Source organism: Diplotaxodon limnothrissa, linkage group LG19, assembly GCF_057381915.1.
Source record: "Diplotaxodon limnothrissa isolate DT_005_m linkage group LG19, D_limnothrissa_male_GT1.1, whole genome shotgun sequence".
Classification (NCBI taxonomy): domain Eukaryota; kingdom Metazoa; phylum Chordata; class Actinopteri; order Cichliformes; family Cichlidae; genus Diplotaxodon; species Diplotaxodon limnothrissa.
In genome coordinates, this window is record NC_140614.1 from 1,949,130 (window position 1) to 1,976,937 (window position 27,808).

Here is a 27,808-nt window from a genome sequence, read left to right on the forward strand (position 1 = left end):
AAAGTTCACACTACTTTTTTTGGGAGAGTGTTGATAAACAGTGATTATAAATCTGTTGTGACTTGGAGAGAACCCAGAGGTTTGTACAATGTGCAAAAAAAACATTAGGGATGAGAAACTGTTTAAACTAAAAACTGATCTTTGTCAAAGTATTTTATCCAAACAATCTCAAAAGCACTGAAACTTTAATTCCACCTTTCAAATATACTTTTTTGCTGCGGAACAAACAGTTTTCAGTGTTTCAGTCAGCTGATTGGTTAAATAAACACAACAACAATGGAAAACAAACTTGTTTGCATGCAGAGCTCCAACCACATGAATACTACTAACTAGTGGTTTTATAGTAGGTTTATACACAGTGGCGGTCCTAGCCTGTTTGGCGCCCTGGGCGAACACTCCCTCTAGAAATCCCTCAACCCAAGGATCACCACAACTTAACCTAACAGACCTTAGTTCACAGATTCTCTTTGTCTAAGGCGCATTTCTGGGATTTCACACAACCCAGGATTCAAATCATGAATACATAATGGGCTTGGATTTACAACATTATAAATGAAATGTGCTCTATTTGGAAGCAGCCGGCCCCTCCCCTTTCGACGGCTTGTGTGAGACTTTAAATCATCAAACTGTAAATTTTAAATTGTTATTGATCCTTTACCCCGAGTCCTAAAGTTATATTTATTTTCTTACTCTTCTTATATTTGTTGTTTGTTTACTTGCACTGCTGTAACTGCAGCCTCGTCGTCTCGTCTCTACATACTGGACTGTCTGTAGCGGAGATGACAATAAAGTTTATTTTGACTTCAGCAGCGAGCAGGTGCACCGAGGGCTCTCGCGCTCACTTTTCGTGTACAGAATTTTGAAAAAACATCGGTGCAAATTATAAAGTTAGGTTATAAAGTCTGTATCATGATGTCTGGTGTTTTCGTGTTTGTTGTTTTGTTTTTATTTTGTTTTATTTTGCGAGTTGGTTATTAGACGCTGCTCCAGCCAGAGAATCCCCCGCCGCCCCGCCCTCTCCTCTCTGTGCCGCAAACGGAGGGCGCCCTTACTCCCAGCAAATGGGCGATAGAAAACCGATCGGTGCCTGTGCCATTCCCAGTATGCGCTGGCTGACATCGGGGCAGCATGAGTACGAGCATTTTTTTTTTGCCGAGGCCCGTGATGCCGCCCCGGGCAACCGCCCGTGTCGCACGTATCTAAAACCGCTACTGTTTATACCAGACCTCCATCACAAAGTGAGGTCATTTTGAACAAAAAGATTTCACTTTCTAAACTAATGAAAAATTAATGCAAAATACGATTAGCAGGTCAAATGAGATGTTTTAATGTGTTTGGGATGTTTTTAACAATAAATAATATCAAACTGTTTCGTATTTATGCGTGTTTGGTGGCCTATGATTTGGTGTAGTTGGACCTATGACAGCGTCACTTTCTCTGTGACCACCACGACATGATCGTGCTGTCTTCCTGTGGCGTCGGTACGCCAAACAAACGCCTACCGTTTTGTCTTTGCAGCTCATCTATCCGGTAAAGCTGTAGAGCGTGGTTCATACAGCGAACCAAATCACATTTAATAAAGTGTGCACTGTATGTTCTCAAGTCATGAGTTACCAGCGAATTAGGAAGGGGCAGGAGACGGCCTCTTTGATTTCCGCGTACATGTGAAAACACTGCATATAACAACAGGGCACGTAAGTACGTCATAAAGCGCCTTTTCCCGGTTGTTTCGATTCGCTGTCACCGGCAATACAAAGCGGTCACAAACCAGCGCCCGCTGCTTGTGGTTATGTAAAAATCCGTATAAACTTTATATCTGACACAATCGTGCGTGTTATTTTTCTGGTCAGCCCAGTCGACAAACAAGTAGTATGAACTGTGAATTGAATATGGTGCTCAGAAATCCAGCACGGGAAGGCTTCCTGTTATATCGCTACAGACGAGGAAGACCGCTCCGCCAATAGAGACGCGCTACAGCCAGGAGCAAAGCGTGGACGGCCAATTGTGATCGCCGTGTGTATTTTTTTCTATTGAACTCGCTTCTGATTACACCACTGGCCAGCAGGTGCCGTCATTTCCCTAGTGGCGCCGCGTTTGTATCAGCCCATAGCGATACCGCGTGAAGACTGTCCTATTGAAAATGAGAAATCGATCCACCAATCAAATTTCTGTGTTGCGACCACTGCTGTCACCGCAGCCAATCGTGTTCTCAGGAAACGGAGCTTGAGGCTCAACAGCTTGTTGTTCGTATATTGCTTTGCAGCCCGAGCGAGAGGGGAAGCTGCTGTGTCCGTGAATGTAAGTATAAAACCTTCATATTTTGCCTAGAACAAAGCTAAAACTTTGAACAGTTTAAACTGTCGGTAGGCCGAGGGCAGCTGGACGTCAGCGGAGAGACCGGGAGATGTCCGTTTGCTCGCTATTCGTCGGAGCTGTCTGAATTGAATGGCAGTCGGGTTGTTTTTGCACTGAAGAAATGTGAAGCTCCGGCGCCTTTGTGGAGCAACCGTTTATTAAATAAATAAATCTACAGCAGTTCTCGTTACGTCTAGTGTCACTGATTCACACTGTTTAGTAAAACTTACTTTGACCTCGTAACCAAGTGGGACCTAGAGTTGACTCTAGCTATGCTGCTCATTTGCTAGCGGACCGTTTAAATCTCCGTAACTAGCTAGTTGAGTCGCTAGTTAGCCAACTAGCTAGACGTAGCTACGAAGCGAAGAGCAGCTTGTCCCGTTCGCCCGCTGTTTGGACTTCGTTCGCCTTGGCATTCGGTTGTGTGGTAGCAGCTGGTCGCTAGCAAGCGGATTTGGTGTGGATGTGATACAGTTAGCCCAGCTAGCTGACATGGCAAGCTGTGATGGCGACGTGACTCACAGGGGCTGGGAGCGGAGCGGGAAGAGGCGCCCCTCTCCGGCCCCGCTCACGCACCGTGCCCATCACCGAGCTACCACCGACGCTTCTTCAAACCGGGGACCCGGTGTTCACTGGAAGTAAAGGTTACTAGCTACATTTTTGCGAGCTGTTTGGGCCACATATTTGAACTGATACGAGTAGGCAGATTTGAGGGGAGGGAGGGAGTGGGTTGACCGAGCTAGAAAAGAATGCCTGAGCTAACACAAGTGAGTGGCTAGTCGGTTAGCTTAGCATGATTTTCAAACTGGACTGGTCTGTTTGACTCTTTATGCCCTGTTTGTCCTCAGTGCCACCGCAAGCTTTAACCTCATCTGTCGGCTCATTATCTTTCAGCGATCCCAAATCTTTCGAGCTGGACTCCCTCAAATAGCCGAGAAGAAATGAAGGTGAGTGTTTGACCTGCGACACAAACTGAAGATGGTGTTCTCGGTCTAAGCACCATGTCTGAACCCTACTCAGAGACCCAGATGGAACCAGACACAGATGACTTAAACTGTGCTTTTCCAGTTCCGACTCATGTGTCGGTTTATCGTTTTTACATGCACATCTGTGCTGTTATAGTGATGAGCCAAATGTTTATAGTCCTAAGCAGGTTTCAGACAATTGCTGTACAATGTAAACACATTTCCACTGATTTGTTAGAGACAGTGTTGTAATTAAAGTTAGGACTGTGTGTCAGATGTAAATAAAAACAGAAGACAGTGATTTGCAAATAATTTAAAGACCCTTTTTTAATATTCCAAAGACCACTCATCCCTTTGAGTTTTTTTTGGTGGGGGATTTGTTTGGGTTTTTTTAACCTAAACATATGATTGATTTAAATCAGATGCAACAACATTATTATTCCTGTAAAACTGCATGATAAAGGGTCAGGAGCTATGACAAGTAGCACTATATAATTAGCTGTTTGGTGACCGGCTGCATGTTTAGACAGACTGAAACACCTAATTAGTACATGTCTTATTCTGGTTTTTAGATTGATTAGCTTGATTAGCTGTTATTGCCATTAATAAAAAGCTAATTACTTTCACTCACATTATGTATCTGGTAGGAAAGTTATCTGATGTTTGGGGTTCTTGGAAGAAACATTTCTGAACCAAACTGATTACATCAAGAGTTAGATGAAAAGTGTCAACACAACTGAGACAAAATGAACATGTAGGCAGCAGCTGATGTTTAGAAAAAGGTAAGCTGGTAAGGGTCGAGATGAGAAACCACTTCACACAAATAGTCAGTAAACAGGATGATCATGTAAACAGGTACGTCAGTAATCAGTTTTTAAAGGATCCATTTCCCTAAAACTGGAATTAGACCAAGGACTCGTGGATGTGCTCTCCAGGCTTTTGACAAATGACAGACTGACAAAGTGAAACCATCACACAAACTTCACAAATGCAACTCAAAACAGTCTTGAGAGCTGCTGCTTATGTGTATGTTTGTATTGGCATTTCAGGTAGCAGACGAGCCTGCCTACCTGACAGTGGGGACTGATGTCAGTGCCAAGTACAGAGGAGCCTTCTGTGAGGCCAAGATCAAGACTGTTAAGCGCATGGTGAAAGTCAAGGTAAGATTAGCAGAAGTTTCATCCTCATGAGCATCAGGATTTCCAGAGGACCACAGTCTGGTCTGTCAGTGTTTCCCGCTTAATATCATTGGGTCACTGTGATTTCTGACCCTGAGTACATGTCAGACACAAATGGGATGGACTGATTTTTCAAAGGAATAGTTTTTAATTAATTAAGCTTTCAATTCTGCTTAACAGTGGCCTACTTACCACAGTTCCTTCAAAACCTGGATATGAATCTAGTCCTGTGTTGTGAATGTGTTCCACTACTTACTTCATGGTAAACAACGTGTCCCATACCTCTGTGAAGATATTAGATCGCAGCCTTTCAGTATTGGGGATGCCCCGATTTGGCCAACGACCAAAACAACTTTTTAATGTTTTGTTTCTGTTGTAAGGCCTTTTCCCTGTCATTGTGTCGTTTAAGTAATTAATCAGAGCTTAAGAAGTGTACGACAGCTTCCAGTATTAAACATCATCTGGTTGACAGCAGTCACCAGGCTGACTGTTGCCACCAGCTGTGTGAGTCTCAGTATACCTGGACACCTGCTGATGTAAAGTTTGTTTAGATGTAACACATTAAAGCCATAAACTGAATGTAGACGGTGGATATAACCAGCAGTTTATAAAAGTGGAGCAAATGCAGAATTTATTTATATCCGCTTTAGTTGTGGTGACATCACAGTGGCTGTGCCCACGTCTTTTATACAGCACAGTTACTGCTGACTAAAGTAACTTTGCTTTTCCCCTATAGCAAATACTGCAACAGTGTGCTGGTACGTCTCTCGCACACTGTGCCACAACAAACCCACAAGTCTTGTAGGTAGGGATGGGGATTGATAAGAAGAAATTCAGATTCTGTTATTGCTTTGATTGCTTATAGATGAGGTGGCAAAAGTACAGACATTCTGTACTCGAGTAGAAGTACAGATACTAGTGTTAAAAAATATTCTAGTAAAAGTGGAAGTACTGATTAAAAGTACAGGCTCTGAAAGGTAAGAAAGTAAAGAGTAGGTCTCTGGAGGACGTTTTGTGCAAAGCTAACTGAGCTATGTGCCTTAATGCAGTGATAAAATATTAGAAGATGAATACAAACTGTTAGTCTCATTTTTAATCTGGTTTTACTCTGCTTCAATCAGAAGAAAAAGAAGAAAAATAGATATATATTTTTTTATTTTTGTGTCCTACATTGCAGAGGGTGACTTTGCTCCTGTGTAAGAAAATGAGCACAGTCAGTTGTTAAAGTGGGATTCAGCAGGTGGGGGAACCCTAAACTCGCCTGTAGTGGCTCAGTGTGGGAATCGCAGTCATTTCTATTGAGATCTCCTGTAGATGTTCTGCAGGCTGTGATCAGCTGATCTGGGCTACTGCTGCTCTGGGGTTTACTGCTCTTTGTGGATGTACACACCTATATCTGTGAAGTACAGCAGCTGCACCTTTAGCGATAGCGAGATGCTGAAGTGCTCACTGACATCTGCAGTTGCTCAGGTTCTGCCAACCAAAACGAAAAACACCGGCCAACTTGATTTCCTGACTGTGTTACACATCATCAGGTTTCATGTGACATCCCCTGGAGATTAGTATGGGAACGGGACCGCCTTTCATGCATTACTGTTTAGGCTCAAATCAGCTTGATGGCATGCAGTGACGTGAATAATAACTCTCTGCAAATTCATTAAACCTAAAGTAACGAGCCTGTTCTACAAATATCTGTAGAAAGTACAGATACTTGTTTAAAAATGCAGGAAGTGAAAGTAAGAAGTTGTCTGAAAAATAAACCTTTCATTTGTGCAAAGTAACTGCCTGCTGTGAGGTCAAATGTTTGACTGTTGGAGGCGTTTCCCCTCGTTTTTGTGATCGGTGTAGGGGTGATTACTGACAAAACAGTTCTCGATTCCCGTCCCTGTTTGTGAATGTCACACACAACTCACTCACATGTGCTTATTTGTTAAACCTAAAAGGTAACATGGCAACTGCTAGTTTTTATTTTGGAGCCAGGATGATCATTGACAGCAGCTCCTGGAGTTTATTCTAACATTACACCAGGATTTCTAGCAGTGTATTACTTGAACATCAGCCTGTTGGGGCTGCACACCAGGGCTTTTATTTACTTTACAACGAGGCTGCAGCCATTCATTTAGGAAGTTGTCTTATTAACTCGCTGCTTAACTATTTCATTCAAATGTGGCAGATGTTTTACTCGTTAGGCTTATATCGACCCACTTTTTTGCATGCAGGCCAAGTCTTTCATCTGGAGGTTAAACATCCCGTAATGTGTCTGTGACTGTCACCTAAGAGATCTGAGTTTGCAGAAGACAGCCAGCTGTGGGTGTCCTATCATCAGAGGACATGTCCAGCTTAAACAGTTAACACATTGATGTAATAATAGAAATCATTAAGTGATGCTCTATATTAGGGAAATGGCAAGAATGTTATGTTGCCCAAAAAACCTTTGTCAGTTATTAACATGAACTAAGTACTAACTGCTGATCGTAGCAAAGTTAGAAGCAGAGTTCTCTACAAGAACTTGTTCCACGTACACCTATAAGAACCCGTTCTCCGTTCCCGTCCTTGAGCTGAGAAAGTCGCTGTTGCTGCCGACTGTCTCACCCTGGACAGCACCTGTTCAAAGCCGTGACCTCTGGCATCAGGTGCATCCAGGCCGTCAGAACACTGAGGGCTAACGTAGGTGAATGGACCTGGTGAGCTTCATTCACCAGGCCCTACCTGCAAAATCCCTGTGTGACATCCAGTATGATGTCCTTACAATGCTCCTGTATGTGACATTACATCACAGTGCAAAACACTAGCATATCGTGGCTCAGTATTCAGTATCACTCACAGTCCATGGCTACCAACAAATGTAATATCCTTTTATCCTTTTAGCAGAACTGTATTTTTATATTTGTTACTTTACTATTTTCTGTATTTTCTTACATTTGCGATATTATTATATTTGCTAGTTTATTGTGTAGAGTGAAAACATGTAACAATGCATTCATTGTGGTCTGCTGAAATGCAAGGACGGCAACAATAAAGGAGTCTTTACTTTTACTCACTGCACACCAAAAACCATGTCGCAGCCGCTGGCTAGTTGTGCACCTCTTGACTTTTGTAGCCTGGTGCATGCACCGCCACCACCACAGCCCGGTTGAGGACACGAGTGTGTGACCGTGTCAGTTTTATTGCCCTTTAATGATGTATAGATGTGAAGTTGCACCAGTTTGAAAACTTGACTCTGTGGAAAAAAACTTTGCTAAAAAACACTCAGCAAAGTTTTCAGTTCTCTTCCTATGTCAATGCTGACTTGACGATATTGCCTGAGTGGTGACGCCTATAGACAGTTTGTTTGTTTTTGGTGTATTTGTTAAATCTTCCTGGTATTCAAACATCTGTGCACGTGCTCCAGTTTCAGATTTCTTGTTAGGGACATAAAGAACAGGGTGCTTCAGCTCATCTTATCCTGGTTTATTTATTTTTAACATTTAGGGGGAAAGTCTTGTGACATCATTGTTTCTTCATCTCTGTTCAGAAATCATCAGTATTCTTTGTCTTTCTGTGTCTTCAGGTGACTCTTAAAGGTGAAAGTACTTCCCAGGTAGTGCAAGACGACCAGGTCAAAGGATCTCTGAGGGTAAGATGATCATGATCTTTATTGCTACTGGTAATTTTGACTTTTCAGATTTGCTTAAGTCCTCTTTAACTTAATGTTCACAATTAAACCACACAGATTAAATGTAAAGCTACCTGATTACTGTCGTGCAGACGGCCAAATGTGTGGTGGTAGCAGTATGATCTAATTCAATATTAGCCTAATACTGACCCAGAAAGCTGGATCAGATGTATCAGATATCAACAGTGAGCGAGGGAAAAAAAAGATTCCTCGATATCAGGACATAATGAAAAACAATCAGACCAGGGGTCTCAAACTCGCGGCCCAGGGGCCACTTGCGGCCTGTATATTGATGTGGAGAAATCGAATGCACTTTGGCTCTTGAAGTGACTTTTTCCTAAAACTGCATTTTAAGAAATATTTGTGGGTGTTTTCTTGTTGGTTTGTTTTTGTACTACTTGAGCACTAAGGTGATGCTCCGGTGAGATGACCCACATGCCATTTAAGTTTGAATCCCCTGATCTAGACCTGATGGGTCTTAAAATTATGCTAATGAAACCTCAGATGACTAACAACATGATATTTTATACTGTGTCAATATTTAACAAAGACTAAGTCAGAATACAGAATACACTAGTGTGTGTGTGTGTGTGGAAAATCTCAGCCCATGATTGAATGGTGGTGCAGTGGTTACACTGCAAAAACTCAAAATCTTACCAAGTATATTTGTCTTATTTCTAGCCAAAATTATCTCATTACACTTAAAATAAGACACAATCAGCTACAGGGCAACATTTCAGTAAGCTAAAGGAACTTGTTTCAAGACAGTGAATCTTGAAACTAGAGAAAAACTAGAGATTTTTCACTTGTTCCATTGGCAGATTTTTTCACTTAATACAAGATATTTTAGCTTAAAATAAGTGAAAAAATCTGCCAATGGAACAAGTGAAAAATCTCTAGTTTTTCTCTAGTTTCAAGATTCACTGTCTTGAAACAAGTTCCTTTAGCTTACTGAAATGTTGCCCTGTAGCTGATTGTGTCTTATTTTAAGTGTAATGAGATAATTTTGACTAGAAATAAGACAAATATACTTGGTAAGATTTTGAGTTTTTGCAGTGTAGCACTGTTGCCTCAGCATAAAAGCTCATGGGTCATAACAATAAAGTCGACCAAATCTTTTTAATGTCAGGTTAAATGAGTGGTAACTGAGAGCCGCAGTTGCTGTGAGGAAGCAGGGATTGGTACAGTTTGGCCTGTAAGGCAGGGTTCAAAGGTCAATGCCATACTCTGTGCCCTGTAGCTGTAAATAAACATTGCTTAGTGGATCAGATAGCAGTGCAACCTTCTGGTAGTTTGGCTAACGCGAACACAGTCAGAGGATGGCGGGAGCGAGAAGGACTGCAGTACTGTTTTTGCCCACTAGGTTGGTGTGTCCCAATAGCTCTCATGAAAACTGTGGATTACAGTGTACGGGAGGATTCAAGGACACCTTAATCAAAAAATGCTTTATTAAAAAATGTTTTAAGCCTAATCTCAAAAGTAAAAAGGCTGTCAAATCCAAAGTGGTTCCACCAAAGCGGGCCCCGAAGGCTCTGCCTACCGTTCCACTTTTAAATACTCTAGGAACCACAAACAAGCCTGCAGTCTGAAAGCAAAGTGCCAGTCTGAGATCTGGCTATCATAGATATAGATGGTCCATGGATAGTTGAAGCTGGGTGTCATGCATAGCAATGAAGTGCATCCTGTGCCTTTAAATGATACAGTCTACATGAAGCATCTATAATGTAAACAGAAAGGGTCCTAGCACGGAACCGTGTAGAGCTACATTGGTAACCTGGTAAAGTAATGGTTTAATTTAGGGCTGCAACGATTCATCGAGTAATTCTATTATAAAAAGTCCTCGACGCAACTTCTTTGCTTTGATGCTTGGTTTAACACACGGCCCTGTAGCGCACAGATATATTAAACGATGGAAGTGGTTTCACTCACATTTGCAACTAAAAACAGATCTGCTATAGAAATGCATTTAGGAGCAGCGAGTAAAAGGTTTCACAACAGCTTTTCAACAAGAAGACTGACAGCACACAGCAGCAGGGATGGTTACGCTCGTAAGTTTAACATGGAGCCGGAGTTGTTTTCACACACTGTAAAGAGCAAAGGTGCAGTTACTGAGGTGCTGAGTGAAAGGAAACATGTCTCTAGTGTCCAAAAGAGCAGCACTGTTCCTGTGATCACTATTAAAATCTGGGCAAAAGTGGCAGTCCTTCATCAAAGCACCTAATCAACAAACTCTGACATGCAGAGGAAAGAAACCTGCTCCATCCACCAGCCTTTTATTACACAGCGAAAGAATCAGTAGTAAGCCTCCAGAAATAGTATTAAATTATGCAGATGAACTGTTAACTTATTCTGATACTTATTCACTTGAACTCTTAACCCTCTGGGCGTCAGGGTATAACTGCTGTTTTTGGCTACTTTGGATTTTACTTCTTTATTTGACTGTTAAAACTGTTTACCTCGCCTTGTTTGGTATCACTCTTCAGCCTCACGTGTCTGAATTTAGTTGTTTCATTCTGACATTATTAACACACTTGATCTAAAACCAGAAAAAAAACCTAAGAGTGAAAAGTTGTAATTTTCTTTCACTGTAAAAACCACAGACATGGTTAACCAATCACTTTCATAACTTTTACATTTTCTATTTGCATTTAGTTTTAAAAAACTGTGCACATTTTTTTTTTAAATAACCATTTAATACAATTTACAGAACAATCAGGTGTTCTGCATCAAATAGGAGACCACACAAATGATTTGTGCTGCTCCAAAAAATGTCTGTCCACTATAAGACAGAGGAGCACATCACAGCCTGATACCTGCAGGCGTGAAGGTGTGTCGCTCCTGTTTTCCACCTGGAGGCTGTGTTTACACTGCAGTCTGCCTTTGGCAGAGTCCTCATTGTTTCTGACACACAAAACAACCACACTACACACTAACTATACAGTTCAAGCACCATAAACATCACAAATCTCTCGCATCAAAACTCTTTCTCTCGCTTGCTTGCGCTCTCTTGCCGCCGTCACTCCCAAAACTTCCCCCTTTTGCTAAAATTTCAGTCTGACTGAAGTCATCACTCGGATGAGTGACGAGACGTGTATCCCAGTGAAAACGTCAAAGTTGAAACAGAATCAACTTTTTGGGTTAAATGAATAATATGACTACTAGGAGTGGCAGTAGTTCGGGTAGTAGAGCAGGTCGCCTACCAATCGATAGGCTGGTGGTTCGACCCGTCTGCTGCAGTCTGCATGCCGTATATCCTTGGGCGAGATACCCATACTTCGGAGTATGAATGTTTGCAAATGTTGCGTAGAAGGCGCACAGAAAAAAGTGGTGTGAATGAGGCAGGTTGTGTACTCTTTTCAGAATAGAAAAGCATGAGTCCATTTACCAACTGGTAAATGTCCAAGGAGCACAGTGCAGCTCTAAGGAGAATTGTGATTAACACCAGTTGGAAAGATGTCTTGGAGCCATTTCTCAACAACTGCAGATTCCAAGATGATCCGCTCAAACAGCTGCACATACGTACATGTTTTTCACCACTTTCACAAGGTCCCGAAGAAAACCCACGACGATAGGAAATTGGTAGGATTTTTAAGAACAAGCAAATCTCAAGCCTGCCATGAACTATAATCTGCTGGAACAGCAGAGAGACTTTTTCATCACCACTGACTGAGAACCAGTCTGCCACGACCGAAGTCGTCCATTGACATGTGCAGCTGCAGCCTGCACATGTCTGGAATGGCCTCTCCATGCCCCAACATCAGCCCTATTTCTGAACTACACAATAAACCCAGTTGGTTTCCTCACAGAGTCCATTACAGGAAATATCCAACTGAAACGAACTCTTTCTGCCAGCGGTCAAGTATTAGCCAGACTATCCCAGAGGTTTCATGGCTACCAAAAGCATCTGGTGGAGATCCAGCTCACTGAAATAAAACTCGAGCACCCAGTTCTTGTTTTTTCTAAAATAACAAATATTTCAGACTCAGTTTGTTCACATGAATAGGGAGTCTTTTTCATGTGTTAAGGACACAAAGATGTAGATAATCTCTCAATTCCTGCTTCCACATTCAGACAAACCTGACTTGTCCCAAAAATCTTAATAAGGTGATGTGCACGATACTGTTCCACAGTGTTTTGTCCTGGCTCTCCTATCACCTCCAATATGGCTGCACTTCACCTGAACCTAGTTCTGACAAAAGGTTCTTCCTGTTAAGAGGTTTTCCTTCCCACTGTTGCCAATCGCTGACTCAAAGGGAGTCGTTTGATTGTTGGAGTTTTCTCTGTATTATTGTGCAGTCTCCACCTTATAGAATAAAGTGTCTTGAGGCAACTGCTGTTGTGATTTGGATCTATTTAAATTGAAATAAAGATGTATATGGTACCGTCATTCCAACCTGGAAACCAGTTTAAGAAATCATGAAAAGCCCCAAATTACTATGATATTCATACCTGTGACAGGTTTTTATAGTTCTGATCACAAATCAGAGTTCTTGTGTATTTTCTTGGTTTATAAGAAGCAGTAGACCTGAAGTGTTAGTTCAGTCGTGTTCAAGCATCCTGACAGTATACTGGTCCAGAAGGTGGAGGATGCTGATTTCATTAAACTGACTGTGGCTCTGGAGTGCTTTATGAATAATACGTTTGTTTGTTTTTAAAGAAAATCATCTTGTCTTCAGTTGCCATTGATTAAATTTTTGGGGGAATCTAGCTGAGTGCCTCTTTTCCTGTGGAGAAATGTATAGCCTGCCCTGTCGCAGTTTGTCTGAAACAACCATCGTAATAAATGAAAATATCCCGCCATGTGTAGAAAGTGTCCTTGTGAGCCCTGATGACTTGAAATAAACACAGTCAAACTGCTGATAAAGGAGCTGTTGTTGTTGTTGTAGTCTAAGGGCTGAATTTGGTTTTTCTGTGCTTCAGGTGGGCTCCACAGTGGAGGTGAAGACCAGTGAAGGTATATGCAGTGAAGCTGTCATCAGTAAGCTGACCGATGCCAGCCTCTACACTGTGGGTGAGTCTGGTGCTTCCTCATGTTTCTCACACATCAACATTTAACAAAGGGTTCATAGGTTGCCACAACATGAATCTGTTACGTTATCAAAGCAGTGCAGACACACAGTGATCTAAGGTCTGGATTATATTTCAGAACTAGTTCTAATCTTATCCACAGGGATTATAATCTTTATAAGCAGCTATGTTACTTCAAAGTGCTGCTGCCATGGTGACTTAAGTTTTCTAGTGTTACAGGGTTTTTATAAACAGAGTGAGATCACTGCCAGTCTGAGCACAGGAGAACATCTGTCTTTATTCATCATATAATAATTCTTAGTATCTGCAGTATTACAGCAACAAAGCTACAGAGTAAGCTCTGTCAGCAGCTTTACCAGTTGTACTGTTGAGCTGAACACTCAGGTATCTGTAGTCTCCCAGCTGCTTGTGAATCGAATGCAAACTGTAGACATTTGACTTTACATGTGAAACATGCCTGTTGCCTGTCCTCTGTCAGACTGGGTGGATGTTAACGAGCGCTGGATTCCAAGTTGAAATGAGGCTGGATCAGCTTAGTGTGAACATTGAAAGTGGTGGTGTCGAGTAGGTTTACAAACTGTGTGTGTGCGTTTCTTTCAGTGTTTGACGACGGCGATGAGAAGACTCTCCGTCGAACGTCTCTCTGTCTGAAGGGAGAGAGGCATTTTGCAGAGAGTGAGGTGAGTCCTCCCAGGATGGGATCACTTTGCCAAGGTCTTGATAACCCTAAAAACACCTGAATGTATTTGATGCTCTCAACACTGTCTCGCAGACTCTGGATCAGCTGCCGTTGACGAACCCAGAACATTTTGGCACTCCAGTCATCGGCAAGAAGTCAAACCGCGGTGGACGGCGTTCTTCTCAGGCTGTGTGAGTGTTGATGTGCCTTCTCCCTCTGGACATGTTAAATGGTCTTTATGAAACCAGCTGCAGAGCAAGTTCTGATTTTTGCGTTTGTGTCTCAGGGCCGATGAAGACAATGAGTCTTCATCTAGTGAAGATGACGATGAGGACAGGAGGCGGCTAAATGACGAGCTGCTGGGACAAGTCTGCAGCATTGAAAACGAAGAAGAGTCGAGCACCTGGTTCTTGGCTCTGGTAAACTGACACAGTTACTGTATAAAGTGGGGGTGGTGCTATAACTACCTCATGTATGTGATGACTAACCACTGCAGGTGAAACATCCACGTTACCTTGTTGAAGTGGGGAAAAGGACTGTTTAGTTGCTGTCAGAAGGTCAGCTGAGATGTGATTAAGTGTTTAAAGACAGGATTATCGAACAGCACAAGAATAGAGTAGATTACATGATGGACTGTGAAGATTTAGACTGTCCACACAGTAAGTTAGACTGAAGGTTTTATTACTTTGTCCGTTATTTAAAATGTTCATTGTTCTCGTTTAATCTTATTTCTTCCTCTTTGGCCACAAAGTGAGCTTTTTTGCCCTCTCAGCACATCTTCATTTTTATTGGAAATGTCATGCTTTTTTTCCAACCCTGACAAAATATTAGGAATATTGTTAAATGTATTACAGTCGTATATAAAGCCACAAATCAGTGTGCTCTTAATAATAAACAGAACAAAGAATCAAGAAACAAGAAAAAAGCAAATCACAATCGGCTAAATAATTTCTTAAGTTTATTATGTCTAAAGTGTAATAAACTGCAACACATTAGCATCACCACATGTGAAATATAGATTGTTGTTAAATCTTTTGCATGTCTTTCACATAAAACAAATATCAGTTCTTGGAAAATACTGGCAAACCTGTTTTAAAGTGGATGTGAAACACTTACTGTGTGAAGGCTAACTTAAACCACAGAGCTCTGCGCTTAAAACTGACAGATGTAACACTTTCTCTGTGGCTGGATTTAAGAAAGAAGTGCTTAAAGTTTTAAAACATGTTTAGCACCATCTTCTGTCAGTACGAAACGTGACATCACTGGATTGGTTGGTTGGTTGCCGTCTATACAGGGTGGGCCATTTATATGGATACACCGTAATAAAGTCCTGTTTGTGGCACATTAGTATATGTGAGGGGGCAAACTCCTCAAGATGGGTGGTGACCATGGTGGCCATTTAGGAGTTGGCCATCTTGGATACAACTTTTGTTTTTCCAACAGGAAGAGGGCCATGTGACACATCAAACTTATTGGTAACGTCACAAGAAAAACAATGGTGTGCTTGGTTTCACCGTAACTTTATTCTTTCATGAGTTATTTACAAGTTTCTGACCACTTATAAAATGTGTTCAATGTGCTGCCCATTGTGTTGGATTGTCAATGCAACCCTCTTCTCCCACTCTTCACACACTGATAGCAACACTGCAGGAGAAATGCCAGCACAGGCATCCAGTATCCGTAGTTTCAGGTGCTGCACATCTCGTATCTTCACACCATAGACAATTGCCTTCAGATGACCCCAAAGATAAAAGTCTAAGGGGGTCAGATCGGGAGACCTTGGGGGCCATTCAACTGGCCCACGACGACCAATCCACTTTCCAGGAAACTGTTCATCTAGGAATGCTCGGACCTGCACCCATAATGTGGTGGTGCACCATCTTGCTGGAAAAACTCAGGGAACGTGCCAGCTTCAGTGCACAAAGAAGGAAACACATCATCATGTAGCATTTCAAATATGCAGTGGCCTTGAGGTTTCCATTGATGAAGAATGGACCCACTATCGTTGTTCCCATATACCACACCAAACCATCACTTTTGTTGTTCCAACAGTCTTGGAGGGATCCATCCAATGTGGGTTAGTGTCAGACCAATAGTGGTGGTTTTGTTTGTTAACTTCACCGTTCACATAAAAGTTTGCCTCATCACTGAACAAAATCTTCTGCGTGAACTGAGGGTCCTGTTCCAATTTTTGTTTTGCCCATTCTGCAAATTCTGTGCGCCGATCTGGGTCATCCTCGTTGAGATGCTGCAGTAGCTGGAGTTTGTAAGGGTGCCATTTGTGAGTAGCTAATATCCGCCGAAGGGATGTTCGACTAATGCCACTCTCCAGTGACATGCGGCGAGTGCTACGCTGTGGGCTCTTGCTGAATGAAGCTAGGACAGCCACTGATGTTTCTTCATTAGTGACACTTTTCTTGCGTCCACATTTTGGCAAATCCAACACTGAACCAGTTTCACGAAACTTAGCAAGCAGTTTCGATCCGCTCCTCACGTGTTAACCTCTTCGACATGTCAATGGCTGTGAGCAAAGAGAAACTTGTAAATAACTCATGAAAGAATAAAGTTACGTTGAAACCAAGCACACCATTGTTGTTCTTGTGACATTACCAATAAGTTTGATGTGTCACATGGCCCTCTTCCTATTGAAAAAACAAAAGTTGTATCCAAGATGGCCGACTTCTAAATGGCCACCATGGTCACCACCCATCTTGAGGAGTTTGCCCCCTCACATATACTAATGTGCCACAAACAGGACTTTAATATCACCAACCATTCCCATGTTATTACGGTGTATCCATATAAATGGCCCACCCTGTAGATTTACACTAGTTTATGTTAGCCGACTAGTAACAGAGACTCAGGGGAATATAAGGAGACCGAAATGAAGTCGGTTTAAGGGGATCGCTTTTATGCTGCAGCAATGAGTTTAATGTTAAAATCAAGGATCTAGTGTCACTTACACAGTCAGTGGTCCTTTGTTGTTTGGTTATTACCTTTTATGCATTTAGTGTTTCATTTGCACTTTAACCTCCTAGGACCTGCGTCCACATATGTGGACATCACATTTTGGGTTATTTAGACCAAAATACTAAATTTTGCTCTACAAGGGCCTGATGTCCACTTGCGAGGTCATTATACTGCTACTGTTTAAAACAAATATCCTCATATGTGGCTCTTATTTTTCTATAAACAAAAATCAGGTGGAAAAAAAAAAATCTGGTAATTCTTTGTTTTTACATTCATCAGGCCCCAATGTGACCAAATATCAAAGAGAAATTAAAAATGCTGCTGTGGAAGAGTTCGGGTCTGAGGAGGTGAAGGGAGGAACAAATCGGATTGCATGAAAGGATGTGTGTGTCTGTCAGAGGCTGTCACTTTTGTGTGCGTGTGTGAGAGTCATGTTGCTGCCATGTAGATTTTCAAATCTCACAGCAGTTTTCTACTGGCTGTAATCACACACACAGAATATAGGACAATCAGTTTGATGAGCAACAATAAACTCTTGTTACAGACGACCCAGAATCCCTCGCTGCTTCCTGTGTGGACTTGGACCGACACAAATGAACTTTCTGTAGAATCTGTATGCAAAGCCATCAATCAGGTGTGTCTGTCCTGCAGGTGGTGTCTCCCAGCTGTAATGATGAGCTGGTGGTGAAGAAGGATCAGTGTCTGGTCAGGTCATTCTGCAACGGCAAGTTGTGAGTCCACTTTGATATTTATTGAGTCATGGTCACAAGTCAAGGTTCACATGAAGTCTGTGAGGTCATGTAATTCTTCCCGAACACAAATCTGGTTCTGCATCCCATATAAGCTGTGTCTGGTTACTCCATTTCCACGACTTCTTCCTTCTATCCATCCATCCATCCTCTTCCACTTATCCGATTTTTAGGGTCGTGTGGGGCTGGAGCCTATCCCAGCTGTCATAGTGCAAGAGGCAGGGTAGGTTGCCAGTCTCTTGCAGGGCCAACAACCAGACAACTAAACCATTTGCACTCACACTCACATCTATGGGCGACTTATACTCACCAGTTACCCTAACCCCACTAACTGCATGTGTCTGGACTGTCAGAGAAAGTTGGAGTATGTGGAGAGAACCCACGCAGACACAGGAAGAACATGCAAACAGCACACAGATGGCCTCGTGAAGAAAGCGTGCCAACCAGAGCACCTCAGTGGTGCCCTGCCTTCTCAGTCCGAATGAGCAGGGAAAGTCAAGGAAGGGGAAATGTTGTTATTCAGATTGCCTACTCGGTCCGAATAACAAAATTTCATTCACATTTCTGCTGATGTAACATCAGTAGGCATGTGACATGTCTAGACCTATTTTATATACTTAGCAACCAATATGAATCTGCCCTGAGCTCCATTCACATATAATTTTATACACACAAATACATCTTTAAAAATGTGTTTGAAATCATGAACTCAAACTCTTTCACCATGAACTTTGTCTCAACTCGTCTCTTCTTGTCCCTTCTTTTTGATTCTTTAAGTTACACTGTGGCCAGGAGACACGTCCACCTCGTTAGTGCCATCAGCATCTCTGAGTTCTCCCACAGAAGAGGTGAGTAGTTACAGCTTGAAGCTACCAGATTCATCTGCATCCTTATCTCCGTCTGCTTTTCACCCCTCAGCTGTAAAAGGCCAGTGGGGTACTGTTGTCCAAACGAGGTGACATAGGAGCTTCAAATAGATAACAGACAAGAGTTGTGTCCAAATTCATGGGCTGCATCCTCCCGAGGACCCGGCCTTCGCAGTCTACGTGGGCCGGGTCCTCAGGAGGTCGGGTAGGCCGGAAGTAAACGGCTGTGAAATGGGACGGTCTCACCTTCCACTGTCTCGGTGGAGTTTAATAAACTCGGCCGTCTGCTCCTTGCTATCTAAAATATAACAGGACACTGGTGTAAACTCTCGACCGTCTCACACTTCTGTTTAATCAGTTTTCTGTTTGATGTTTATTCAGCTGTGTGAAAACCACCCGGGGGATTAATAAAGTTTTATTTTATCTAATCTAATAACTTTAATCTCAGCCAAACTGATTTACTCACGTACAAATAAAACACTGAAAAAAGCCCAACAATAACATTTGTAGGTTGTCTAAACGTATATATTACGTTTAACCTGAGTAGGGAAAGTCCGCGGTGATCTGAAAATGATGTGCCGGGAGTTGTGCCGTTCTCGGCGGCTCCAGTAACCCTCGAGCTCCCGGCTAGCTGTCGAGCTGGTGGGTAACAGACGTCTCCGAAAACATCGGAGCACTTTTGCAAATATGCGATATCTTGATAAACAGAGCAGATATTTGATGTTTACACAGCTACTTTCTCACCTGAAAATATGTTAAAAGTTTATTTTGTGACCCAGAAAGATTAGTAAGAGTAATTTTAAAACTTAGTAGCGGCCGCCATTGCCGGAAACTGGAGTTTGGCTGGGCCGCGCTATGCATTCTGGGATATGGTGGGCCACGAAGGACAGACCCGACCCATCCTTCAAATTCGGGGAAAAGGAGGACGCATTTGTCGGCTGCATTCGGAGGAGTCTACGAATTTGGACAGCCTTCGGCGCGTCGCGTGACGTAATCGGTCTACAAATGCGGCCTCAGGAGGATGCAGCCCATGAATTTGGACACAGCTAAGGTTGAGCCTTGGTGACCTTGACCTCAAGGTCAGAGGTCAAGTTTCTGACAAGTTTGTGAATTCTCTTCTTGAGAAAGAGACAACAGTATTTTTTAAATTGATACCATAGGTGTTTGGACTGGGAGGCTGACAGGTGGCAATGACAGCTGCAAGCATTTTTAATTTTGTAATTAATAATAATTAATATTATTCATTCTGACAGTTTGTAATATATTTCCACCTCCTCTCTTCTTTCTGTCTCCCTTTTTCCCACCCGTCTACCTCTTTAACCACATTTCTTCCACATTAATTTCCTTTTGTCATCTTCTTCTGTTGTTTTTTTTTGCTGTTTGTACTCTTCCTCTTGTCCTTTCCTCATCCTCTTCTTTGTCTTCCCCTGTTCCCCTGTTCCCTCTCTGCAGGTGTAGAAGGAGCCCAGATGTTCCTGAGCAGCAAGGAGATTCCAGATTTGTGGAAAATGGATATGAGCCAGATCCTGGACTCGTCCTCCAGTGAAGATGAGGATAATGAAGAGGAGAAGGAAAGTGAAGAGGAGCATGATGATGAAGAGGAGAAGAAAAGGAAACGTATAAAAGAAGAGGTGAGTTTGATGCTGTCACACAGATGAGGGTAGTTTCATTCAAAACCTTAATGTGCTGTTATTGAGTCTGCATGTCTGTCTACATCTGTCCATCCAGCCAGAGGAGGAGCCAGATCCAGAAGAGAGAGACCACTTCCTGCAGCAGCTCTACAAGTTCATGGAGGACAGAGGTGAGACAGTGGAAGAAGCAATATTGAAAGTACTGTTTTATTATTGGCTGGCCTATTCATGTACCCATTTATTTTGTTGAGCTGCTTAACACTGACCTATGAATCTGTCAAGCATAAAAACATGGACCAAACTCAAGAGATGAACTGTCTGAACGGGAGACAACTTCGCAATCTGCTAATTGGAAAGTTGGTGGTTCAATCCCTGACTGCTCAGTCTGCATGCCTGCATATCCTTGGACGAGATGCTGAACCTCGATACGTTCTGATACATTCACTGGAGTGTGACATGTACACAGACAGCACTTGTATGAATATAAAGTGCTTTGAGTGCTCAGCACTATGTAAGAGCCAGTCCATATACTTGCCTTCAGTGGTTGCTTCTTCCAAACTTCCAGCATGTCTGTTAGAGCCAGTTCCTACACGACTGCCCAAAGAAATCCAACCATTAATGTTAAATATGAGCAGTGTCTTCCTGCTATTGGGCCATATCCCACAGGCCTTTAAGGTGGCAGTAATTAAACCATTACTTAAAAAGCTGTCACTTAAAGCAGAAATGTCTTAAAAGTTGGAAACATCCTGTCTCAAGATGATGCTTTAAAAACTAGTTGGTGCATTTATTCTGTCTAGGCCTGATTATTGTCACGTCATCCTGAAACCTCCCTGAAATGCCTTTGGTTGACCCAGCAGTGAGGGCACTGACCTACTGACTCCTGTTCACTGACTAAAACGCACTGTTTCACCATTTTGGCTTCATTTTTGTTAAATAACGTTGTTTATCTGAAAACAAACCTTGTGCTTTCTTTTGCACTTACTCAGGTGTGATCTTAAGGTTCCTTTTAAAAAAACAAACTAATAATTCAAATAATTTTTTGGGGTTTTTTGGCTCAATTGTTAAACATTTTGTCAGTTTTGGTTTAAGACTCTTTAGTCTTGTAAATACTAACAAGTCACCCCATCCCTGGCCGATGAATCGCGAATAGAACTGCAATACCAAACGCAGCAGTGGAAGACTCGCCTAGCTGACTTCGGCCTGAGGCTCAACACCAACAAGACCGAATACTTAGAGGCTGGCCCCCAGACCGACGGCACGATCAGCGTCGATGGAGAAGATCTGGCGAAAGTACCTCATTTCAAATACCTCGGATCGATGATCAGCAATGACGGCGATATCCTACTAGATGTACGAGCCAGGATCAACGCAGCGTGGATGAAATGGCGCCAAGTCACCGGCGTCCTGTGTGACCGAAGAATGCCCAATCGCCTCAAGTCAAAGATCTACAAGAGTGTAGTGCGCCCCGTCGCCCTCTATGGATCCGAGTGCTGGCCAGCCACCGCAAAGCACGAACAAGCCCTTCACACGATGGAAATGCAGATGCTGCGATGGTGCCTAGGCCTAACACGATGGGACCACGTCATGAACACCGACGTTAGAAAGAGGATGGGAATTGCGCCAATCACAGATAAGATGCAAGAAGCGAGGCTGCGGTGGTACGGACATGTGGTACGGAGCGATGAGAACTCAGTGGTGAGAACAGCACTGCGGCTCAGCCCCCAAGGACGTCGACCTAGAGGCAGACCAAAGCGGAGATGGATGGACCGAATCAAGGACGACGTGAAGAAGATCGAAGCCGATCTGACCGACGCCCTTGACCGACCCAAGTGGAGACGACTTTGCAGAAAAGCGGACCCTGCAACTGAGCGGGAAAAACGCTAGGAGGAAGAAGTCTTGTAAATACTAAAACTGTGATGTTTGGCTCTAACAGTCTCTGGTTCTTTCAGGGACTCCCATCAACAAGCCTCCGGTGTTGGGTTACAAAGACCTTAACCTCTTCAAGCTCTACAGGTTGGTCTATCACCTGGGAGGCTGCCACAAGGTGAGAAGGTGACACACGTACTACCAGATCGTACGACTGATGTGAATGTGGGGTCATGTGAGTGCTGTTCCAGTAGTGGACTGAGCTCCTGATGGTCCTCTTGGCTGTCTGACTTAGTGCCTGATTGGTTCCACTGTGTGTGCAGCTGATGAACATGAAGGAGTGCGTGCCTAGCTGTGACGTGACTCTGCCTCGTGTGTTTCAGATTGAGTCTGGTACAGTGTGGAAGCAGGTTTACATAGATCTGGGCATCCCTGTCCTCAACTCTGCTGCGTCCTACAATGTCAAGACTGCCTACAAAAAGTAAGAACAATAAGTTGCTCAGAAAGCAATTTTCTCTTTTTGGTTCTGATTCTGTTTGGATCTGGGTCGAGGTCTGCATGTGATGCACTGATCAGCATTACACTGAACTGGGCGCTTAACAAGGTAACTTCAGGTTTGACCCAGGGCTCGAGGTGATGCGGTGCTGTGAGAGATGGGGCCTGATTATTTAAGACTTTAAAATCCTTTTTCTCACATCAAGGTTTTTACATGCCTGCAGCAGCTGTGTGCCTTTCAGGCAGTGTTGTGTGTTTAACCTCTTGATGTTTTTCTAATATTTCCTCTCTGTAAATTGTACTGCTGTGCTGACTCTGTATCTGACCATGTAAAGATGGATCAGATTAGGAATCCATGGGCTGATTTATTGAGGTGATAACCTCTTTGCTGACAGTATCATATCAGAACATGATGGAAACAATTAGCTGGTCCTTAGCAGATCATAAAGTTAGGTGAATATGGCCACATGAATAGCATGTGACAAATGACATCATCATATGCAGAAGGTGTTCAACATATACAGTGTGTTAAGAATTAAGAGGGTAAGTAGCAGTGCTGCTAACGTGTTAATTGATCCCCTGTAAGTGTGACCCATGTGTAAAACCAGCAGTTTGCTGCTCTGCAGCCTTCAGGTATGTTTTAATATAATGCCAAGGAGGTAAAAGCATCAGTGTCTAGAGCACAGGTGTCGAACTCCAGGCCTCGAGGGCCGGTATCCTGCAGGTTCTAGATGTGTCCTTGATCCATCACAGCTGATTTAAATGGCTAAATGACCTCCTCAACATGTCTTGAAGTTCTCCAGAGGCCTGGTAATGAACTAATCATTTGATTCAGGTGTGCTGACTCACGGTGATATCTAAAACCTGCAGGACACCGGCCCTCAAGGCCTGGAGTTCGACGCCCCTGGTCTAGAGGATTGATTGATGCTGCTCATGAATCAGGGAGGGGGTATAAGGCCATTTCAAAACAACTTGAAAAGATTAGGAATCCATGGGCTGATTTATCGAAGTGATATTAGCCCGAGTGCTGCTCTAAGGAGCTCGTTCTCAGAGTCCCAGATTTTAAGCCCTATGAGAGTGTCCCTAGAAGGGTCGTGGACCTCCTATTGATCCTCTACCTAATCACGAGCTAAGGTGTGCATCATATGACTAACACGCGTCATCGCTTTCAAAAAGTCTGTTTTCGCTGTCCACACTGCGACACATAAGCACCTTCTTCGTTTCCGAGAGCGTTTTCAAAACGCTGCGTTTTCCTTGAGCCAAAACGCCGTCTTGTTTGAAAACGCATTAGTGTGGACGTAGCCTTAAAGAAGTCCAGACGCTTCTCTTTCCTTAGTCATCCAACTCATCAGTCTGAGAACCTTCAGACATGTTGAGATGCAGTCCTGTGAAAAACCAAGTTACCTCTTCCATAGAGGTTAAAAGAGTAAGTATGAACCAGGTGCTGCTAATTAAACGCACTTGATTAATCACCTCCATAAAAGCAGTTTGCTGGTCTGGACCAAAACACAAAGCCAGAAGGTTTGCTGGAGTGGATGTTCTTTGGGCGGACAAGACCAAAAGTGGAAAAGTGCTTCTTTTAGTGAAAACCAGTAATGGGTCGATGACCCCTTATGCAGTGTGAGACACATTACTGTGTTGCTGCTGGATTTAAGATAATTTTACAGGCAACTGGACAGAGAATGAACCAACTAGGTTCATGCATTCTGAAAGACGGCGTCTTCTTCTCTTATCAGCACAAATGCAAGTCAGTCAGAAGTTGTGCTGTGCGATAAACACTGAGCTCCTCGCTGCTGTACGACACGGCGTTGTATCGGTAATGTGGTTTTTCTTACAGCAATAAGCACACAGATACGAGGTTTTCGCTCTGTCACTAGTAAAAGTATGACAGCTAACGCTCTATTGTGTGGGTGGTCGTAGCAAAGTCTTATCACAGAGGAAGGCTGTTTAATAACTCGTGCCACACAGACCACTGACCCTTTATTTGTGTCGTCAGGTACCTTTATGGGTTTGAGGAGTACTGCCGCTCTGCAGCCATTACTTTCAGAACCATCCATCACAACAACCCCCGCCCTCCTGCCACACCAGCCAGTCAAAAGGCAGCGGGAGCAGCGTTAACGGAGTCCTCCACACCAACGGTGACGGTGGAGACAGTTGTTGACAAACAGGAGGAGGTGGAGTCAGAGAGCGAAAGTGAGAAGGAAGACGTGAAGGAGAGACAGTCATCCCCAAGAGTGAGAGATTTCTTCGACACCAACAGAAATGCTGACACCCCAAACCAGTGTGTGCTGCATAAGCTCACACTGAGCCAACGAAGCAGTATTTCAGCACATGAAATGTTTTCTGCCCCCGTCTCTTCTCAGGGGAGGAGGAGGTGCGTGGGGAGTCGGGTGAAAGCAGAGAGAGAGACCTCCTCCAAGTTGGATAAGAGAGGAGGACCAGGAGAAGGAGAGAACCACGAGGAGCAGCAGAGGGAGGTGAGGAGACGCAGCAACAGAAGAAATGATGACTCTGAGAGAGGCTCTGACGATGACGAGGAGGATGAGGACGATGAAGAAGAGGAGGAGGGGGAGAGGAGGAGAGCAGACAGGTAAACACAAAACAATAATGAATAATGGGAACCAAAACATGGGTGTGAGTAAAATAAGATAAGGTGAAAATGAAGTCGGTGTAAAAACATAATTACAAAGTTACACTTGAAGTAAAGAAAAATATCGTTTGTACTGATGCAGAAATGTGAAGTTAAAAACATGCAAAATGAGCAAGAAGCTTAATCCGAAAACTACAGAGGTGGAAGTTTACATCTATGGCTTATTATTACTGTTCTTAGTAAGTTATATTATTTTCTTTATTCGGTTTAAAAAAATCAATGTGAAAGGATTTAAATATGCGATCATGTTCAGACTGTCTTTATATTAGCAGAAGCTAAACTTCTGTTGTACGTTATGGTATCACAGTATTCTTATATTGTTTCTATTCCTGTATTCAAGATATGTGCATACAGTGGTTGCAAAAGTATTCGGCCCCTTGAACTTTCCCACATTTTGTCACATTACAGCCACAAACATGAATCAATGTTATTGGAATTCCACGTGAAAGACCAACACAAAGTGGTGCACACGTGAGAAGTGGAAGGAAAATCTGACATGATTCCAAACCTTTTTTACAAATAAATAACTCCAAAGTGGGGTGTGTGTAATTATTCAGCCCCCTGAGTCAATACTTTGTAGAACCACCTTTTGCTGCAGTTCCAGCTGCCAGTCTTTCAGGGTCTGTCTCTACCAGCTTTGCACATCTACAGACTGAAATCTTTGCTCATTCTTCTTTGAAACAGCTCCAGCTCAGTCAGATTAGATGGACAGCGTTTGTGAACAGCAGTTTTCAGATCTTGCCACAGATTCTCGATTGGATTTAGACACCAGACAGGTCAGGGATAAAGTTACTGAGACATTTAAAGCAGGCTTAGGCTACAAAAAGATTTCCCAAGCCTTGAACATCCCACGGAGCACTGTTCAAGCCATCATTCAGAAATGGAAGGAGTATGGCACAACTGTAAACCTACCAAGACAAGGCAGTCCACCTAAACTCACAGGCCGAACAAGGAGAGCGCTGATCAGAAATGCAGCCAAGAGGCCCATGGTGACTCTGGACGAGCTGCAGAGATCTACAGCTCAGGTGGGGAATCTGTCCATAGGACAGCTATTAGTCGTGCACTGCACAAAGTTGGCCTTTATGGAAGAGTGGCAAGAAGAAAGCCATTGTTAACAGAAAACCATAAGAAGTCCAGTTTGCAGTTTTCCACAAGCCATGTGGGGGACACAGCAAACATGTGGAAGAAGCTGCTCTGGTCAGATGAGACCAACATGCAAAACGCTGTGTGTGGAGGAAAACTAACACTGCTCATCACTCTGAACCATCCCCACTGTCAGATATGGTGGTGGCAGCATCATGCTCTGGGGGGGCTTCTCTTCAGCAGGGACAGGGAAGCTGGTCAGAGTTGATGGGAAAATGGATGGAAACAAATACAGGGCAGTCTTGGAAGAAAACCTCTCGGAGTCTGCAAAAGACTTGAGACTGGGGCGGAGGTTCAGCTTCCAGCAGGACAACGACCCTGAACATAAAGCCAGGAAACAATGGGACGGTTTAAAACAAAACATATCCATGTGTTAGAATGGCCCAGTCAAAGTCCAGATCTAAATCCAGTCGAGAATCTGTGGCAAGATCTGAAAACTGCTGTTCACAAACGCTGTCCATCTAATCTGACTGAGCTGGAGCTGTTTCAAAGAAGAATGGGCAAAGATTCAGTCTGTAGATGTGCAAAGCTGGTAGAGACAGACCCTGAAAGACTGGCAGCTGGAACTGCAGCAAAAGGTGGTTCTACAAAGTATTGACTCAGGGGGCTGAATAATTACTTACACACACACACACACACACACACACACACACACACCACTTTGCAGTTATTTATTTGTAAAAAATGTTTGGAATCATGTCAGATTTTCCTTCCACTTCTCACGTGTGCACCACTTTGTGTTGGTCTTTCACGTGGACGTCCAATAACATTGATTCATGTTTGTGGCTGTAATGTGACAAAATATGGAGAAGTTCAAGGGGCCGAATACTTTTGCAACCACTGTACAAGCTCATACACTAAGTTTTCTTTTATTATAATGTTACACAGTAACAAAAGCCTCTTTTGCACTGCCGACCTGACTCTGTCAGCTCAGTGTGCGTGGGCTCATTACAGCACCACGGCCCCGGACATCATTTGTATGTTTTTGTCAGACTCTGGGATCACAGCGTTATTTATTTTTTCCCTCGTTTCTGGGTTTCAAAAATGTTTTGATTTTTCTGATGCCGTCGACTCATCAAGTGATGCTATTGACTGGCCAATCAGTGACATGTAGTCTGTTGGAAAGCATTTTTGGATTGACTCACCTCACTTGGAACCCCGACCTAACAGACACTAAAACAATACCCAGTATCAGGCAACACCACCTAATGGAAAACCCTAAAAACTGAGTCAAGCTAAGCCAAGTAGGTGCTGGTGGAAAAGGGTTAAAAGTAGTCTTAATCATACAATACAGGCATGTACTGATGTTGGCTGCTGATAGAGAGTGTGTGTGTGTGTGTGTGTGTGTGTGTGTATCAGGAGTGAGACTGAAGAAGACGGAGACACTGTAACTGGAACGAAGGTCAGGGTGAAGTACGGAAGAGGAAAGACTCAGAAGATTTATGAGGCCCACATCAAGAAGACTGACATTGACAATGGTGAACAGTTCTACCTGGTTCACTATTACGGCTGGAATGTCAGGTCAGTCTGTCAGACACACAGTGTACAGTGAATACTACATATGTACTGCATATGAAT

General features: G+C 43.2%; 1 protein-coding gene across 2 annotated transcripts in view; it reads left to right on the forward strand.

Annotated features, from left to right (window-relative positions):
- Nucleotides 1-2,237: 2,237 nt before the first annotated feature.
- Nucleotides 2,238-27,808, forward strand: part of arid4a (AT-rich interactive domain 4A) — a 36,890-nt gene continuing 11,319 nt past the window's right edge. Inside the window, exons 1-17 of one of the 2 annotated variants that reach the window (XM_085342340.1) lie at nt 2,238-2,298; nt 3,250-3,302; nt 4,370-4,480; nt 8,049-8,114; nt 13,074-13,164; nt 13,782-13,861; nt 13,954-14,051; nt 14,147-14,279; nt 17,482-17,561; nt 18,357-18,427; nt 19,898-20,076; nt 20,174-20,246; nt 22,026-22,120; nt 22,326-22,423; nt 24,434-24,671; nt 24,801-25,027; nt 27,590-27,751. In XM_085342340.1, coding sequence (XP_085198466.1) covers nt 3,297-3,302; nt 4,370-4,480; nt 8,049-8,114; nt 13,074-13,164; nt 13,782-13,861; nt 13,954-14,051; nt 14,147-14,279; nt 17,482-17,561; nt 18,357-18,427; nt 19,898-20,076; nt 20,174-20,246; nt 22,026-22,120; nt 22,326-22,423; nt 24,434-24,671; nt 24,801-25,027; nt 27,590-27,751 — 1,808 coding nt within the window. In that variant the 5' untranslated portion in view covers nt 2,238-2,298; nt 3,250-3,296. Of the gene's footprint in view, nt 2,299-3,203; nt 3,303-4,369; nt 4,481-8,048; nt 8,115-13,073; nt 13,165-13,781; nt 13,862-13,953; nt 14,052-14,146; nt 14,280-17,481; nt 17,562-18,356; nt 18,428-19,897; nt 20,077-20,173; nt 20,247-22,025; nt 22,121-22,325; nt 22,424-24,433; nt 24,672-24,800; nt 25,028-27,589; nt 27,752-27,808 lie in introns of both variants that reach the window. The other variant, XM_085342341.1, reaches the window with a different exon arrangement.